Source organism: Camelus dromedarius, chromosome 8 (genome assembly GCF_036321535.1).
Source record: "Camelus dromedarius isolate mCamDro1 chromosome 8, mCamDro1.pat, whole genome shotgun sequence".
In the NCBI taxonomy this organism is placed as follows: Eukaryota; Metazoa; Chordata; class Mammalia; order Artiodactyla; family Camelidae; genus Camelus; species Camelus dromedarius.
Window position 1 is genome coordinate 57,667,565 of NC_087443.1, and position 16,770 is coordinate 57,684,334.

The following is a 16,770-nucleotide window of genomic DNA, read 5'->3' on the forward strand; positions in this document are numbered from 1 at the left end:
TTAGTTTTTAAAGAATTTTAAAGAAAGACTTCTTTTCTTTTTGCATTTCTGAATTTTGAGTAGTTCCCCTGTGAAAATAATTATGGTTTCATAAAATTCACATTCCATTTGTTTCTTTGAATCTTACCAAGCAGTCTTCCTTATAACAGCAACAGTGAACCTCAATGGTTTTAGTGCTTTTATAACTGAGACAGGTCACAAATGTGAAAATCAAGTCAGTGGCTTGTAGGAGTGATGTTTTATTATTCTTTATGATGGCATAACCCATCACTTTTCTCTGAATTCTTGTCATAAGACATAGTGAAAATATGTATAATACTCAATTATATGGTATTACATTCACTTAAGTTGCAGTTACCTTTAAGCCAAATTATACCATCTTTCTCTCTGTACCTTAGCTCCTTCATTTCCCTTGGTCTAGGAAATTTTAATCACTTTCCACCAACTTGTATTTATTCTTCTAATGTTATCCAAAGTATTCTGCCTCTGTCCTCCTCAGCTTAAGAGCTTCCTTTAACTTCAAAGGCCTTAGGCAACAATTATTAAAATGTAATTGACTCTACCATAAACTTGCTAAGCTAGTCATTTTAGGCATTAACATTTATTATCACCTCCATATTTACATTTACATAAGCTCTCATTGCTATTATTGAAAGATGCCCCTCCCCCCTGCCCCAAAGTCCTATTCTCCTGGTTTTGTGTTTTGCTTTTCATCAGGAGAGAAACACAAGTGAGTGGTGTGATTTAGGGCAAAAAACACTGGGCTTCTGAGCAGTAGATCTGAATTCTAGCCGTGGCTTTGTCATTAACTAGCTACGGTACCCCCAAGCAAGTCACCTGCCCTCTTTTGTTCATTTCTGATCTATAAAACAAGGTGGCTAGACAAGATGATCTGAGGCCAGTTCCCAAGGGAGAACCACTGGCCTAAGGAATTAAAGGCAAAGAAAGCAGAGAAGGGATAGGTTTCAGGAAGAGGATTGTGGCCTTTGGTTTAGAAGACCAGGCTGCCCAGAAAAGCCAGTGGTCCTCTCCTACTTTCTCCATAGCCCCTGACATTAAGGTTGGAGAGAATGGAGTTTCCAGCAGCAATCATTATACATCAATTTCAGAAAACGAGATTTTTAAAGCTAAGATTTTAGATGTTTTCTGATTAACCCCCTTGATTTTATGGATGATTAAACTGATGCCCAGAGCAGCAGTAATACATGCAAATGAAATGCTCATTGACAGAATCTTCCTGTAAGACTATGTATTTCAACAGAATATATATAATAGAGCTGAATGCAACTAACCATGCTCAATCTTTATAACTACTTCTGATATTTGATTGTTCACATTTAGGAATAAAATATGAAAAAATACTTTCTTAGAAATAGTATCAGGTTTCACTACATCTATTCCAGCTCCTGTATTTCTTTTAATACTTTAAAATTTCAGATGTCTCTTTTTTAAACAATTTGCTTAATTTTGTACTATTTTCTTAACTACAGCATCTAAGCAATTCATGTGATGGTTACAATCTAAATTATTTAAGGTATAAATGTTTATTAAATCTACCTCATTAAGGAACTTGGTTGTAATTCTTGGGCAATTCCTAGAATCCTTTACGGAAACAGTGCTGTTTCTTTTTGCTGTTTTTAAACTTTTCAAACCAATTCAGAACTGGTATCTAATTTCCCTTTCTGCTGTGGTATGTGGTAAAACTTCAGCTGGAATTAATTAAGGCAGAAGTAGGAGCAGATGCTTCAAATGCTCCCAAATTAGTCCCAGGTTATGCTAATTTCAGAGTCCTGCCACTAGGGCCATATGCTCTCTCAAACTTGTGAGGATTTGTTGGTGTTACAAAAAATATTTGTTTAAAAACGAGTACTTAAAAAAAAATCCTATGGACTTCCCTTGTATTATTATACAAGTGTTTCTCTTTTCCCCGAATATTTCATTGTTTCTCAGTTTGTCAATAGCATTATTAGAGGGACAAAGGAGGAATACATCCATTGACCATTTTAGAAGTCTGAGCAGTAAGGTCCTTTTATATGTAAAATTGAATCATTACTCATACTAGTAAGGGCTTTCTATTTTTAAAATGCATTCAATCATTGCTTGTCATTTTTATAAAAACCAAAGTTGAAAAAATTTCTGAATCACAGGATCTTTATAGCCATGCATGCATGACTTCAGGCAAGCTGAGCCTCTCCTTGTGAAGTAGTCACCCTATACCCTCTGGCAGCCTACTCCTCGTTCACCTCTCCAGTGTAAGGTAGCCCTGCTACTTTAACAACCTTAATCCAGGGATCAGGAGCTGATGGTATGGGAACCTGTCCCAGTGACTGCAGTTCCCTTTCCTTAGATAATTCTATCTAGAAGAGGTGATATCCCATTAGCATAACAGGATCAACACAGCAGATTAAATTGGACCGAGGGGAGTGGAGTTCAGAGGGAATGAGAATATCTGGTCAAAACTTTCTAAGGTAACTAGGCCAGTGGTTCTCAAACTCGTCTCCCATTGGAATCACCTGGGGAATTAAAACCTTACAGCTTTCGGAGATTGTGATTTAATTGGTCTTGGGTGAGGCTGGGGCTAGGATTTTCAAAGATTCTAACGTGAGAGAAGTTGAGAACCACTTCTAGCAGGGTCCTGGATTTTTTTTTAAATTAAAGACAAACTGTCTACTTCTATTTTGCTAAGAACCTCTTGAGACTGGTACACTTTATTTCACACTGAAACTCAGAGAATACTGGAGTTGAAAGGGAACTGAGATCATTAGTCCAGAGACTGTACATGAGCAAATGTTAGGTCATTTATGGCTCCCAGATGTGTTTAGCCTGTACAGTGTTCTAAAAAAAAATTTCACATAAAAATCTAGATGTGTGGCTTCTTTAAAAAACCAGATCTGACAACCGTGGACCTGCAGAGCAGCAGCAGGCCAGCGCTCACAGTGGTTGAGCCCCTTAGCTGAGCACTTGTGCTCTCCAGTTTGCCAGTTGGCGCCAGTCTGACCCTACCTTGCCTTCTGCAAAACTAAAACTAACTTTCTTCGACTTTTACTCATTGCTCCCAGCTTTGCAGCACAAAGGAAGCTCATTCCTTCTTCCGCATGAAAGGGTTTCAACTTCTCAAGGGTAGGATTCTTGCTCTCTCTCCAAATGTTCTCCTCCAGCTGAATTCCCCCTGTTCCTTCAAGTATTCCCTGTGTGATTAAGGTTCTGGGCTCCTAAATATCCTGGTCCCTTCCCCTGGATACATACTTATTGGTCAATATCCTCCTTAAAAACTTGCAGTGAGGTGTTCTGACACCTCACTATGAGGTGTGACTGACCATGGCTGTGACACTTGTATTGATAAAATCGGAACCACCACCAATCTTTCTCAGTGTCATCACATTGTTGGTTCATGTTGAGCCTGTGGCCAACTGGAATTCCTAAGTCTTTTTATATGAAATGATATGAAGCCAGTTCTCTCTACCCCAAACTTATACATCCTATTTAATTTAAATGAAGACGTTAAATTTATGACCTGTTTAATTTCATCCTGATGGTGTCACTCTGCAACTGTATGAGTTGTGATTGTCATCTGTTATATCAGCAATGCTGAGTTGCTCCATCCTCAAATCTGATCTTTCTGGTGCCTTCATCCAAATTGCTGATTTAAAAAACAAAGCTGAGTAAGACAGAGCCCTGTGAAATATCAATAGAGGCCAAAATCACAAGAATTCATTAATCAACAATTCATTTAAACATCTGAAGAGATGTCCAGGTACTACACCATCAAGGCCATATTTTTCTTATCTATGAGGCTGTTAAGAAACCCTTTCAGGAACTGATTTATTCTATATTCCATTTGTTTGACATAGTGATACCAAAAGAGGAACTAGGTTAGGGCTTTCCCCATTTTTGAAAATCAGGACACTATAAGACAGCAGCTATTTCTTGTTGAAGGCTATCTAGCTACTTTAGGGTGTGCCAGTCCTTCCCTTTGAATCTTTACCTGATGGAAATGAAGTGGAGATCATAAAGGATTTCTCCTTAGGCAGAATTCAGGATTCAGGAAGTCAAGGAGACAGAGATCATGCATGTAGAACCAACAGCTGGCCAACTTAAGAAACCTGAGACAGAGCCCGTTAAGCAAATGGCAGACAACTCTTTCTCTACATTAAATCTGATTTTCAACATGAAAATAGATTTATAAAGGAACCTTTAGTATAACCGTATCTAATGACTTTCTTGATCCAGTGATTGTGCCAAAAACAGGCAAAGAATTTAAATAACCCAACCAATTTGGAAACCACTTGGTATACCAAGGTCATCCTCTCAGAAAAGCCTAAGTTCTTGTGCTCACTGATCATCTCCCAAAAGCAGTTTCAGTCCTAGGAAGCTGATCCTCTGAGAATTATTTTGGGACTCTTCGGAGTTCATTCATGAGCCAAAGGGCAACACTGAGCAGAGCCAGGGAGCCCGACTGGTGAGTGGCAGCCAAAGGAGTTGGAACATACATCAGCAGAGTGGTAATGCCCAAGCCCACCTGTTACAAAGGAAAGGAAGCAGTAAGCGAAGTCAGAACCACACATTCAGAGCTGAACTGACTGGCAGGGATGACAAGATACACACACCCTCCATATTCTCCCATCAGAACATCAAATATATATTTTTGAACTTCACAAGTAAACGTACTTACAACAAAGGAAATTCAAAGAAAACAGAAAAACCTAAAACTCCCCTTAATTATTCTTCATCCAGCCCAGCTCTCCTCCCAAAAGGTAGCCACTGTTATCAGCTTCTACACACTTGTACTTCTGTATACATGTTTACAGAGAAACATATAACTGTTTGCTTTTAAAAAATATACTGTTCTGTCACTTGCTTTTTTTCACTTAACAACATATTTCTTGAGATCTTATTTTGAACTGCCATACAGTATTCCACAGTAATGGATATACCGAAAGATGTTTAGCTATTTAGGTTGTTTCCACTTTTTCACTATCACAGCAATTCCACAATGCATTTCCTTGGACAAAGCTCTTTGTGCATTAAACTTATTAGGTACTAATAAGTCAATTTGCTTGACCAAAGGATTATACATTTAGCACTTTAAAAGATTTTGCCAAACACCCTCTAAAAAAAGCTATACCACCTCATTCTCTAAGAATATACAAGGATATCCATTTTCCTACACCCACGCCAAAACCTGATTATCTTTTTTTTTTCTATTTTTTTCCAATCTGACAGGTACAAAATGGCACACATTGTTTTAATTTGCTCCTCTCTGATCATGAGTGAGGCTAAACAGCTTTCCATATTTATTGGCCATTCATCATTCTTGAGAGAACTGTGTATTAATTTCCTTTACTTATTTTCTGGTTGGTAACCTTTCAGTCTATTATAATTATTAAAAATATTTCCTCCTAGCCTGTCACCTTTCTATTCTAACTTTGTTTTGGGGACACCTTCAGAACAAAAGCTGGTTTATACCTGTGTGTAGGCCAAAGCTAGCAGAGTTGCTGCTGCTATCTTGGTCCTTCGAGGAAGGGGAATTCTCCGGGAGAGGAAGTAGAGTGCTGTGACGGCAGTAACTGAAGTGATCCCCTGCAGGGAGAGAGTCTCATCAAGTACCAGGAAGAAATGTCCTCAACCTCTTGGTTTCTGCTCACCTTCCACGTATCTCCTCCAGATCCACTGAGCAACCAGTAAGCACTTTCCTGTCCCAGGCACAGAGAACCACCTGCACTGCCATCCCTGACCACTCCTCCTCAGCCTCTTCCATGCCCCTCTGCAGTGTGCCACCTCAATGTCAAGCAGACATGGTTCCACCTAAAGTCTCTGCACGTATCACTTTATACACACTTTCTCTCAACCATCTTATCCACCTTCCAATGTGGGTGTCCCCCAGGTCGGCCCTCAGTTTTTAAATCATTCTTTTCAATCTTATCCCTAATTTTATCTCTGCCCTCATCCTGTATTTTTAAAACAGCACATGAGGAGGTTGTCGTGTTGCCAGCTAGTGCTAAAAAAGATTAAAGTCTCATTTTAATTTCTACCCCTTCAGAGAGTCTGGAACTGGCAATGGGGTTTCTGCCCCGCTTCCATGATGTCAAGGAGAATGTTTTTCTATCATTTTCCATACCAATTTCACTTGTTTTCCTTTTCAGAGCTGCCCATGATGACAATTTCAACCAGACTTTACTTATTCCAAAACGCTGTGTGGCCGTGGGGACTGAGCCCACACCAGGAAACACGCCCACGTCCAGCATTCCCTTCGGATATGAGTCCTCTGGACATCCTCTGTCTTAGCTCAACACTTACTCCACTAGTCCCATTTCTGCTGGTGTGTTTCTAGCATGCCACAGAAGAAACTCTGGGTCTCCTTTGATCTTTCTTCACCTTTATTCCTGCAGCCAATCTTCTATCCCTTACAACCTCTCTCAGAGTCACCATTCTCAAGTCCCAGTCCCACCACGAAGCCCTGAACCCCATCACTCTCACTGCATTACTACAATAGCACTACTGTCTCTCACTGGTCTTTCCCTGCTCCAATTTATTATACCCAGGCCACCAAGCCAATCTTAACATGACCCCCAGCAAGCCCTTAATAAATATCAGCTTCAATAACATAAGGAGTATTGAATAAAATGGTGCTCTCAGCTCCTTGGGGTGTTGGTTCAGCGCTGACAGCTATGTGCTCAGCAACCACTGTCTTTGCACTCTCTTCTCTACTCAGCCTCATTTCTGCTAAAATGATTCTCCTCTGCATGTGCAGGATTGAGGGGAGTTATCATTTGCCAGATGGTAAAAGGCATATTGAACTTTAAGAAGCTGGCAGTGTTCTGAAAGTCAGAATTTGGCTAGAGGAGGTGTGGGAAATTAGAACAAAAACATCACATCAGAGAACTGGTACTAAATGTCTTCTAAAAAGAAAAGGAAATTTAGTTCCCATTCTACCGTCTCACTGTTGCCATCAGTGCTCCAGACACCCCAGAGCCTGCGAGAGGCTCCCTGTGCTCAGTAGCCAGAAATCACCAGCCAGACTTACCAGAATCCGGTGGTCAAACTGCACCATGGTGGGATTCTCAAAAACATTCCTCAGGAGAGGGGAGAAGGTAAAGAGATCCTCTGGGATCCAAGATTCTCCCATCTTGGGGAAGGAGTTGTAAACAAGTCCAGCATCCAGCCCTGCCACAAAAGCCCCTGTATTCCAAGGTAAATAGTATTTATTAAAATGAGAGAACACAGAGATCAAATACCAGTTCTGACTCAGTAAAAGCGTATCATCCCAGAACTAGACAAAAGGAACAGTCAGAGAATAGAAAGATCTACAGCAGGGGTTCTCAAATAGGGAATATATATCACAATCACCATGGAAACTTAAAAAACAAACCAAACCCAAACAGCTGCATCCTCATCTGCTCCCAACTCAAGATTCTGGCATGCCTCCCTTAGAGGAGTGGACTAGAACCTCCAGAGGCATATTAGCTTGGAAAAGATCCCGTAGTGATTCTGATGTCCTCCTTCCCTCCACAGCTGAGAACTGCTGATCTATCCTGGAAATGCTCTTCCCCAGACATCTGCATAATGTACTTCTTCACTCCACTCAATGTCACCTTACCAAATCCTATTAAGATGGCTCTCTCCCACCCCTGAATCCCCTTATCTTGCTTTACTTTTCTTTGCAGGACTGAATACTATCTGACATACTATGTTTTATTATTATCTGTCTTCCCCAAGTGCTCAAAAAAACCTTATAAACTAAATCCTGTATAAACACATAAAGAAGGTATCCATGAATTTAATGGATTACTGATCCATTATTTATGATCAAAGAAGATTCAGGTATGTTTAGATCACATTCCTTATTTTTATAAATGGCATTTATAAAGTCAAAACTCATTTTCTTCCACCAAAAAAAAGAGGGGGAAGAGGTTTGGATGATCATTGGTTTGATGGTTTTACTTAGAGCTGTGCTGTCCAATAGAACTTTCTGCAGTATTCTAAATCTGCCATCCAATACAATAGCTGCCAGCCACATGTGGCTACTAAGCCCTTGAAATGTGGTTAACGTGACTGAGAAACTAAATTTTAAATTTTATTTAATTTTAATTAAGTTTAATAGTCATATGAGGCTGGTGATTATTGGATAGGGCAGTTCTAGAGTAAGAGAAGTGGAGGTGTGATTTAAAGAAGGAGGAAGATCTATGTTAGTCTCTTTGCCCCAATAAACTCCCCACCTGAGGCCATCTTTGAGAGCAGACCTTTTGTCTGATCCATCCTGATACAATGTAATAATAATAATACTCATGTTTATATAATAATAATAGGTAACACTTACATTGACTTTGCTACATGTCAGGTACTGTATTATCATTATCCCATTTTACAAATGAGGTCACTAAGGCCCAGAGAGATTGCACAGTTTGTCCAAGGTCATATAGTTCACAGGTGGTGAAGCCAGGATTTGAACCTTGACAGTCTAGATCCAGGTAGATGCTCAATATTTTGGTTCCACTGACTGGAAAGCAGGATTTTGGGAAGGGAGGAAGGAACAGGAAACAACAGGGTGAAGACGATGGGTATGAGAGAGGCAGATGTGAAAGGGAAATACAAGGATGGAGGAGGAAAAGAAATAGGCAAGGGATCCCGCCTGACTGGAAAGTAACGAGGCCATCTTTGATGAGTCCTACCTGAGAGAGCTGTAAGGAACACCAGGCCTGCAGTTCCATGAGCAAATCGTCTCAACCACAAGAGTTGACGGGTTTCAGGCAACTAGAGAAGAAAAATCACACAGATAAAATGACTAGAAGAACTATGAGAGGCAGCAAAGATCTCCCAAGCCACACTCAAGTGACAGTTTGAGGTCAGATCTTCTGAGCCCTCGACTAGGTTAAGTACTCCCAGCAGACAGAATCTAACACGCATCATATCGTATTAAATTTGTACATTTTCTATCTGTCTTCCTTGGTGTCCTGTGAGTTTTGTGAAGGCAGGAACTTCCATATAACTTGCTTATTACTGTAATCTTAGCCCAGTGCTTGGCATATAGGTATTCAATATGTATCTGTTCAGTAACTGAATGATTTGCATTGTTCAGGGGAGAATACTTCACCATGGTTAAAAAGGTGACTTAAGATGCAGAAAAGGATTTTCATGTTGTGTGTGATATTTAGTGTTTAGCAAATATATCAGAATCAAAACTGCATAAAATGCTTAGGGATTCTTGGAGTTAGTGTTTTTGTAAAGCCAAAATTTGTTTTTATTTTTACTGTAGCCAACTTGTGATAATAATCAGAGTCAATAAATATTTGTTAATAACTTTATAAACAGGTAACCATAAAAATACAAAGTGTTAAAGTGCTGCCCTCAAATGATTTACAATCTAGTATGTGAAGAGTTAGGTATCATTACTAAGATTTCATAGGACAGCGCATCAGCACTGTCCAGTCGGGTGTTCTGGGATGGTGGAAATGTTCTACTGTCTGCGCTGCCCAACATGTGGCTAATGAGGACTTGAAATGAGGATAAAGCCACTGAAAGTTAGATAAAAAGTTAATTTTATTTAAAGTTTAAGTAAATAACAAGTTTGTTTAAATAAAGTTAATTTAATTTAAATTAGAATTTAAATAGCCACATGTGGCTCACAGCTACTGTGCTGGACAGCATAGCACTTATACAGTTGACTATCATCTAAGATCCTTTCTGTAATTAGTGGCATATAATTAAACAAAAAAAGAAAAACAATTGATAACTAAAAAATCACTGGTAATCTTTAAGAGTACCACTTCAGTAGAGAGGGTTTAGGAAAGTGTGGGTATATGTGTAAGTGTCGGGGTGAATGTGTCGATGTGTATGTATATGGGTGGGTGCGGAAGCCAGATGACAAGAATTGGAAAGAAAAAATGGGTTGTCAGGATGTACAGCTATAGATGTAGGCAATTCATTTTAGAAGTCTGGCTTTGAAAGTAAGGAGAATAGGAATTATTCAGATGTGGATTGTCTACTATATCAATATTTCAACCTCCTCCGTTTCCCTGTGAGGAGGACTGCCTAGTCAGCATCTCCTGTCCTTATTGGGATCCAGACTGCTGGCTCCAGGGAGCTACTAGATTCTACTTAAAAATCTTACTGTCATCCCAAACTTCACTCCATGAACACGTTATCCAGGCCAATCATGACTTCAATATCTAAAATAATACTCATTTAAAAAATACCTAGAATTTTTCTTTAAGCAGCATACAAAGAAAATACTTTTCGGCAAGATCACTAAGGTTTACTATATTGTTAGACATGATGAATGGTAGGGTCCCCATGTAAAGAACAAACAACCCAACGTGGCTCTACCACTGAAGGTCCGCAAGTAGCTCTCTTTCTGGCCTTCCTCACCTCTCCATCCACCATCCCTCTGGGAGTCAGAAGTAAAGTGGTTGGGGTATCTCTTGTTTTTGTACTCTTACCCTCTTTTTCCAAAATTTATGTTTTTACCTTTCCCGATAGGCAATGCTGACAAAATATTTGGCTCCAAGACTAATTCTCCTTTGAATGAGTTCCTCCAGCCCAAAAGAATAATTGAAATTTTTACTTTGTGGTCTCAAAGCTATTCAGAGTCCCAAAGTTAAGTGTTTCTCTAAACTTTGGTTATATCTAGTTTCTGGTAAATTAATAGATGTTACTAAGGGAATGTGTACATTTTGACGTATAACTTCCCATCAGTACCAGAATTTCTGCTTCTCTGACCCTGCCAGCATCTGTGCACATGTGGTAACAATACAGACTGACTTTTACCTTGTGTTGAGGGAGCAGCAGTGAGAGCGAGGTCCACAAGCTGGCACAATAAAGAACAAGGGCTGATCCCAGGTGGGCAGCAAGGCGGTACTGACTGACCCGAGGGATGTCATGGGAATCTGCTTTTTCTTCTAATCCACTTTTCACCATATACCATCCCAGAAGACCCTACAACCAAAAAGAGAAGAGGCCAGTAAAACAAGGTTGAAGCTGTCTATTCAACTTTACTCTCTCAGAAAGTGAGTACTCCTACCTGACCCCTCCTTTCCATATCCTCTCATTATCTCCAGTGTCCCAGGAATCATCCATTTTCCACATATAGCACCATGAATACTTAACTACTGTTTAGAGCAACATTTTATTGAAGTAGAATCCATAGAAAAGTACACAAAAGCATATTTGCGGGAAAACCATCACATACTTGACATAATTTAACATTATGTAAACCTGTGAAATATGAGAATAAAAAAGGGAGTTGCTTCTATAAAAACTAGACTGAATGCTTAGGAAAAGCACGACAAAGGTAACTGCTTAAAAACAATTACTGTTACATTAGGTGGGAATAGACAACTATAAAAGTTTTGAGGGGGAAGTAAAAAACCTGTAAGGTTTTTCAGGCAAATTACTTTGGAAGTGTCTAAATTCCTATACCTCTTTAAAAAAAAGAGGGTAATGAAAGTATCTAAATTTAAAAGTTTAAGGCATGTATTATTTAAAAATTTTTTTATTGTTTTATTGAAGTCTAGTTGATTTACAATGTTTCAGGTACATAGCAAGGTGATTCAGTTGTACATATACATATGTAAGTATTCTTTTTCAGATTACTTTCCATTATAGGTTATTACAAGATATTAAATATAGTCCCCTGTGCTATATAGTAGGTCTTTGTTGTTTATTTTATATATAGTAATTTTTATATATAGTTAATATCTGCAAATCCCAAACTCCTAATTTATCCTTCCCTCCCCTTCCCCTTTGGTAACCATAAGTTTGTTTTCTATGTCTGTGAGTCTGTTTCTGTTTTGTAAATAAGTTCATTTGTATCATTTTTTTATCATTTATCATTTTCCACCACTTATATTTGGAATCATATGATATTTGTCTCTGACTTACTTCACTTAGTACGATATCTCTAGGTCCATCCATGTTGCTTTAATTAAGATAGGTATTATTATTCTGTGATTCCGTTTGAACTGACTTTTTCAATTAACCAGACAACTGTCAGTTCCAGTTATAGATTAGATACAGCCGTTTCACCCCGACCCTCCCGAGCCAGTAGAATCGTGTCAGAGGATTCTCCTGCCTCTTCTAAACAGATACTCCTCAGGAAGTCTTTTTAGGTATTTCTTTCCCCCTTTACGATTACCCTGGATGTTCTAGTTATCTTGATTTCATCTGCATAGGACATCGGAAGACGAAGGAGTATACAGTGTGATCTGCCAGCCCCCACTTTCTCCCTCCTATAACCCTAGCTGCCACCTTCAAATTTCTGCCTCCCTGGGAATCTGTCATAAGTTGGGTTTTGTTTTGTTTTGTTTTCTAAAACAAACATTCATTTTGTTTTACCTACCCTCCACTAGTGTCTACTAGACTTTTAATGTTTCACTTTTTACTATCTGTTTCTATTGCCTCTATTTTGTCTCTTCCATCTCCCTCCTACAGAGGTTAGACAACTTGCCCTACTAAGTGACAGAGCTGGGCCTTGAAGCCAGGTCTATGATACTAAAATCCATGCTTTTACATTCTCTGTTATATTGCCTCAAAGATTACTTCCTTAAAAACAAAGCCAACCGGGACACTCCTGAGAACATCTCTGGTTTCCCAAACTTAAGTAAATCTCACCTGGAAGCAGACTAAACCACAGAGGGCAAGAACACGTCCTTTTAGGCCACGGTTGAGCCAGCCCTTTCTCCAAAAGTAGACAGCAGGCAGGATGTATGCGAGGCCTACAAGGCGACCCCACATTCGGTGTGAATACTCCATGTACCAGATGAACTTGAATTCTGCCAATGTCATATTGTGATTCAAACTGGGTGAAAAGGGAAGTGAAAAAATAAGAAAGAGAAAACATCTATCTGATGTTTATTTCCTGCTGGAATGCAGGAACATCCTCGGTTTTGAAGCTTGATCCATCTGCCCGCTTCCTCATCAGCTATGTCAGAATCTCTCTGGAACTGGAGGTTTAGAGTAGGGAGCTTGCTAAACTTAACTGAGCCAAATATCAAGAAATAATAGGCCTCTCTTGCTCCCTCATCTTTGGAGACAGCCCACACTCTGTCTATGGAGTGTGTATCCACTTTTAGTTTAACCTGAGCACTCAACCTCCACACCTCATGGCCTTTCTCTTGCCTTCTGAAACAGCCTACACTCTACGTAGTACATATCTCTCTAAGTAAATCTACCTTTACTCAAAAAAAAAAAAAGAAAGAAAGAAAGAAAGAAAGAAAAAGAAAGAAAGAAAGAATAGAACCTAACCATTCTGAAATGTTTAAATAAGCCAAAGACTGAGTGGGCCCAGTGTGATGTTTACCTGATTTTCTATAATACTTACATTTTAAATTCTGGAAACTGCTGGTATTTTTGGAATTCTGCTTCCCACTCCTCTTGGCTTGTAGGTGGCTTCATCTCTTTTATTAAATGCCAATCTACCATTGAGAGGCCAGACTCTGTCAATCTTAAGAAAGGAAAGAAATTTGAGAGTGCATATATGGGCACCACATTGGATTACTCATAAACGGTTTACAGCAGCAAATGGATCTGAGCTTAACCCCTCCAAAGGTAAACACATCATTTCACTGTTTCCTCTTCTGACAACCTGCTCTCTTCTTACTGCTTAGAATTCTGTGAGAAACAGCTGCCATAAACAAATTTCTTTACTCTTTGTTCTTTTTCATTTAACTCTCCTTATTTCTTTCACTAGTATTCCGTGACAGATAAAATCAACCCTCAGGCCAAAGAAATGTGCCCTAAAGGCATAACCAATATTATTTACACAGGGAGAAGAGATCTGCTACACATATTAAATGGTTTAGGTTACTGACTGAATTTAAAGACAATAAAACTCAAATTTGTCGCAGTTTCCCGTAATAGCCTATATAACACGTAGGTACTTTGAAATAAGGGCACAAGGAATGTGGAGAGAATTTGAAGAATACATATTTTATTAGCATTAGAAAGGAGCTCCAGTGGTGCGATCAGTTAGCGTGCAGTACTTACACAACACTAGAAAGTATTTTCACCAAAAGGGTTAGGCTTCCTAAAGTAAAAGGTTGATTTCAAGTAATGAAATGTACAAGACAAGCCTGGAACATCTTATCATCCAAAAAGCAAGGAATTAAACGTTACTAGGGTCCTGTCAAAAAGACTCTGGAGCCAATGTGAAGAGGCTCCCACTGACTAAAGATGGGACAATTTGAGCACATCATCATTAGTACAATGACTGAAACCTATTAGAAATTTTAAACCTATGAGGTCTTAATACTTAAAAACACATTATTGGTCACCTCTGGTGAATGCTTGGGAACCAATTTATTATTCTAAAAATTGGTAAATAAAGGGAAAGAATCAACTGTTTGTCCTGCCTTTCCTAACAAACTGTACCTTCAGATAACCAAATTGTTAATCAAAGTTTCTCTTTACAGTTGAGCTAATAAAATAATTACAATTTCATGACTCTAATGAAATAATGGATTTAGGCTATGGTCATCAATGGCTGATGACATCTCTAATAGACACTAGATATTTATGAATGCTCTAATCACCTATGAAGTATACCACCCCTTGACCCCAATTTGAATCTGATCAAGCAACAAGTGGTTTACAGGAAATACAAGGGACAATGGAACTTGTTAAACACCACAAGTATGCAATCAGCAAAATCCAGACTGTGGGAAACGCCATAGGACAAATTACTTGGGTTTCTTCAACAATCAAAAAGTACTATAAAGGGGGTTGGGGTGGTGGAGGGAGTAGAATCCAAATCTATAAAATCTCTTTGTAGATTTAAAGAGACCCAAGAGGCACAGGAACCATTTGTGCTTAATTCAAACTACAAAAATTTTTAGACAAATTTGAACTGAGTGTAGGGGAAAATATACACACAAAATACACAGCTAACAGTTAAGACCTGAACAAGTCTTTATCAAAGTCTCCTCCTAATAAAACCCTAAACTGTTCTACAGCTGGGCAAGCCAACACACACGTTCCCTCTGTAGGCGTAAAATGAGGGAGCTAGACTAGATGTTTTCTAAGGTCCTTTCCCCCTCTGTCATCCTGCACTTCTACTGATGACCCAAATAGCTGACTCGCTATGAGCAAATTACTCACCTAGTTACTCCACCAAGAATAACTGCTCCAGCCACTGTTCCACTGCAGACCAGGAGCCATCGGCCCACCACCCGCTCAGCAGCCTTTGAAGGAAGGGACATTGCACCCCTTCCAGATTGCAGCGCTACTTCAGAGATTGTGCTGTATTGCCCTGGCCTCAAGGGGTGCCTGATGCCACAGCTGCAACCATACTAAGAATCAAGAGAGACAAATTACAACTAGAGAAAGAAAAGCCCTCACTCCACTGCTACTCATGCTCAATCTCACTGCAGTGGAATGTCCTGAATTGCCACATCTCCACTGCTACTGCCCTGGTAAATCATGGTCTCTTATCTGGATTACTGCAACCACCCCCCAACTGCTTTTCCTGTCTCTAGTCTTGCCTCACTCTAATCCATGCCCACACTATATGAATCTCCTGATATCTGCATACTTCCCCCAGATTTAACTCTACACCTAAATGTGGATCATTTTCTTTCTCCTATGGGTCTTTACGCATGATTTTTCTCTGACTGGGGCACTACTTGTCCCCAGACTGATAATACCTACTGCAGATCTCTGCTCAGATGTCACCTCCTCTAGGAAGTGTTCCCAGACTCTCCCATGTCTGTAACAGGTCACTCTCACAGCACATTGTACCTGTCCATCATAGCCCTTAACACCCTGTAATGTACCATTCAGTACACAGTACATGAGATTTGTCTCTACCTCCCACTAAGCTATGAGCTATGGGACAGCAGTGCCTGGTGGGTCTGGCCCTTTCCCTCCTGCAACCTTTGTTTCAAAGAGTTCCCTTACATAACAAGATCTTAATAAAGATTTGACAAATGGGAATTACAAATTAATGAACTGACTTCCTCTAGGGCAGGAGACTTGGTATTTTCTTTCACTTCCCAGGTCCTAACACATAATAATCACTCAATAATTATTAGTTTAGCGAACTCACACTCTCTTCTGATTCTGAGTCCAAAGGCCCATGTTCTGTTTCCTGCTTCTAATTAACTAAGTAACTTTAGACAACTTAAATCAAGCCTCAATTTCCTTCTCTGTATAATGGGGTTATAGTCTCTAATCTGACTACCTGGGAGCTTTGAGTAAAAATCAAATATATGGGTAAAAACTATTGAGCTTTAGCTATAAGCTAAGCCTCGATGTATATTAAATTATTTAATCCTCACCACAACCCTTATGAAGTAGGCACTCTTATCCCCATTTTGCAGATGAGTAAATTGAGGCACAGAAAAGTTACCTAATTTGACTAATACACAGCTAGTAAGTGGCAGATCCGTATCCGAACTCAGGGGACCCGGACACAAGGAAATGCAGGGTGGACTCTAAGGAACTACGGAAACTTGACGTGCGGGATCTATCTTCTCTCTCCTGGCCCTTTCACGCCATGCCCCCTTCCGTGACTGAGTCCGCTGCAGTGCAGTACCTGTGTTCTAGGCACCGCCCTAGGAACCAAGAGTCGGAGACACGGGCTCCCCATCAAGGCCTTCAAGGGCAGAAAGAGTAATCGCTGCATACTGAGGACAGTGCGCGGCCGCCACCTCCAAACCTTCGCGCTCAGCGGTCGCCTTTTTCCGCCACCAACTGGAAAAGCACTTCCAGGTCACGCAGAACAAGCCCCTCCTTAAAAGGTCAGGGCGAGCAGAGACTGCGCCTGCGCTGGAGACTGAG

At 39.8% G+C, this 16,770-nt stretch overlaps 1 protein-coding gene across 1 annotated transcript; it reads right to left on the reverse strand.

The window, feature by feature from the left end:
- Positions 1 to 3,710: 3,710 nt before the first annotated feature.
- LOC105084307 (heme A synthase COX15) lies at positions 3,711 to 16,690 on the reverse strand. Its single transcript, XM_010974421.3, has 9 exons — positions 16,526 to 16,690; positions 15,091 to 15,281; positions 13,316 to 13,438; positions 12,607 to 12,793; positions 10,765 to 10,932; positions 8,670 to 8,751; positions 7,025 to 7,179; positions 5,467 to 5,580; positions 3,711 to 4,519 (listed from the first exon to the last, which is right to left on the reverse strand). Exons 1-9 carry the CDS (start codon positions 16,613 to 16,615, stop codon positions 4,388 to 4,390), a joined length of 1,242 nt encoding a protein of 413 aa, XP_010972723.2. The 5' UTR covers positions 16,616 to 16,690; the 3' UTR covers positions 3,711 to 4,387.
- Between the last annotated feature and the right edge of the window lie 80 nt (positions 16,691 to 16,770).

What these genes read in the sequence shown, in the direction of transcription:
- LOC105084307 (XM_010974421.3), bottom strand. Translation starts at nt 16,615, where the DNA reads ATGCAGCGATTACTCTTTCTGCCCTTGAAGGCCTTGATGGGGAGCCCG. An exon ending in ATTCTTGGTGGAGTAACTAG is followed by an intron (nt 13,439 to 15,090) that starts GTGAGTAATTTG and finishes TCCTTTCTTAAG; the next exon opens with ATTGACAGAGTCTGGCCTCT. An exon ending in GTGGTTTAGTCTGCTTCCAG is followed by an intron (nt 10,933 to 12,606) that starts GTGAGATTTACT and finishes TTTTGGTTGTAG; the next exon opens with GGTCTTCTGGGATGGTATAT.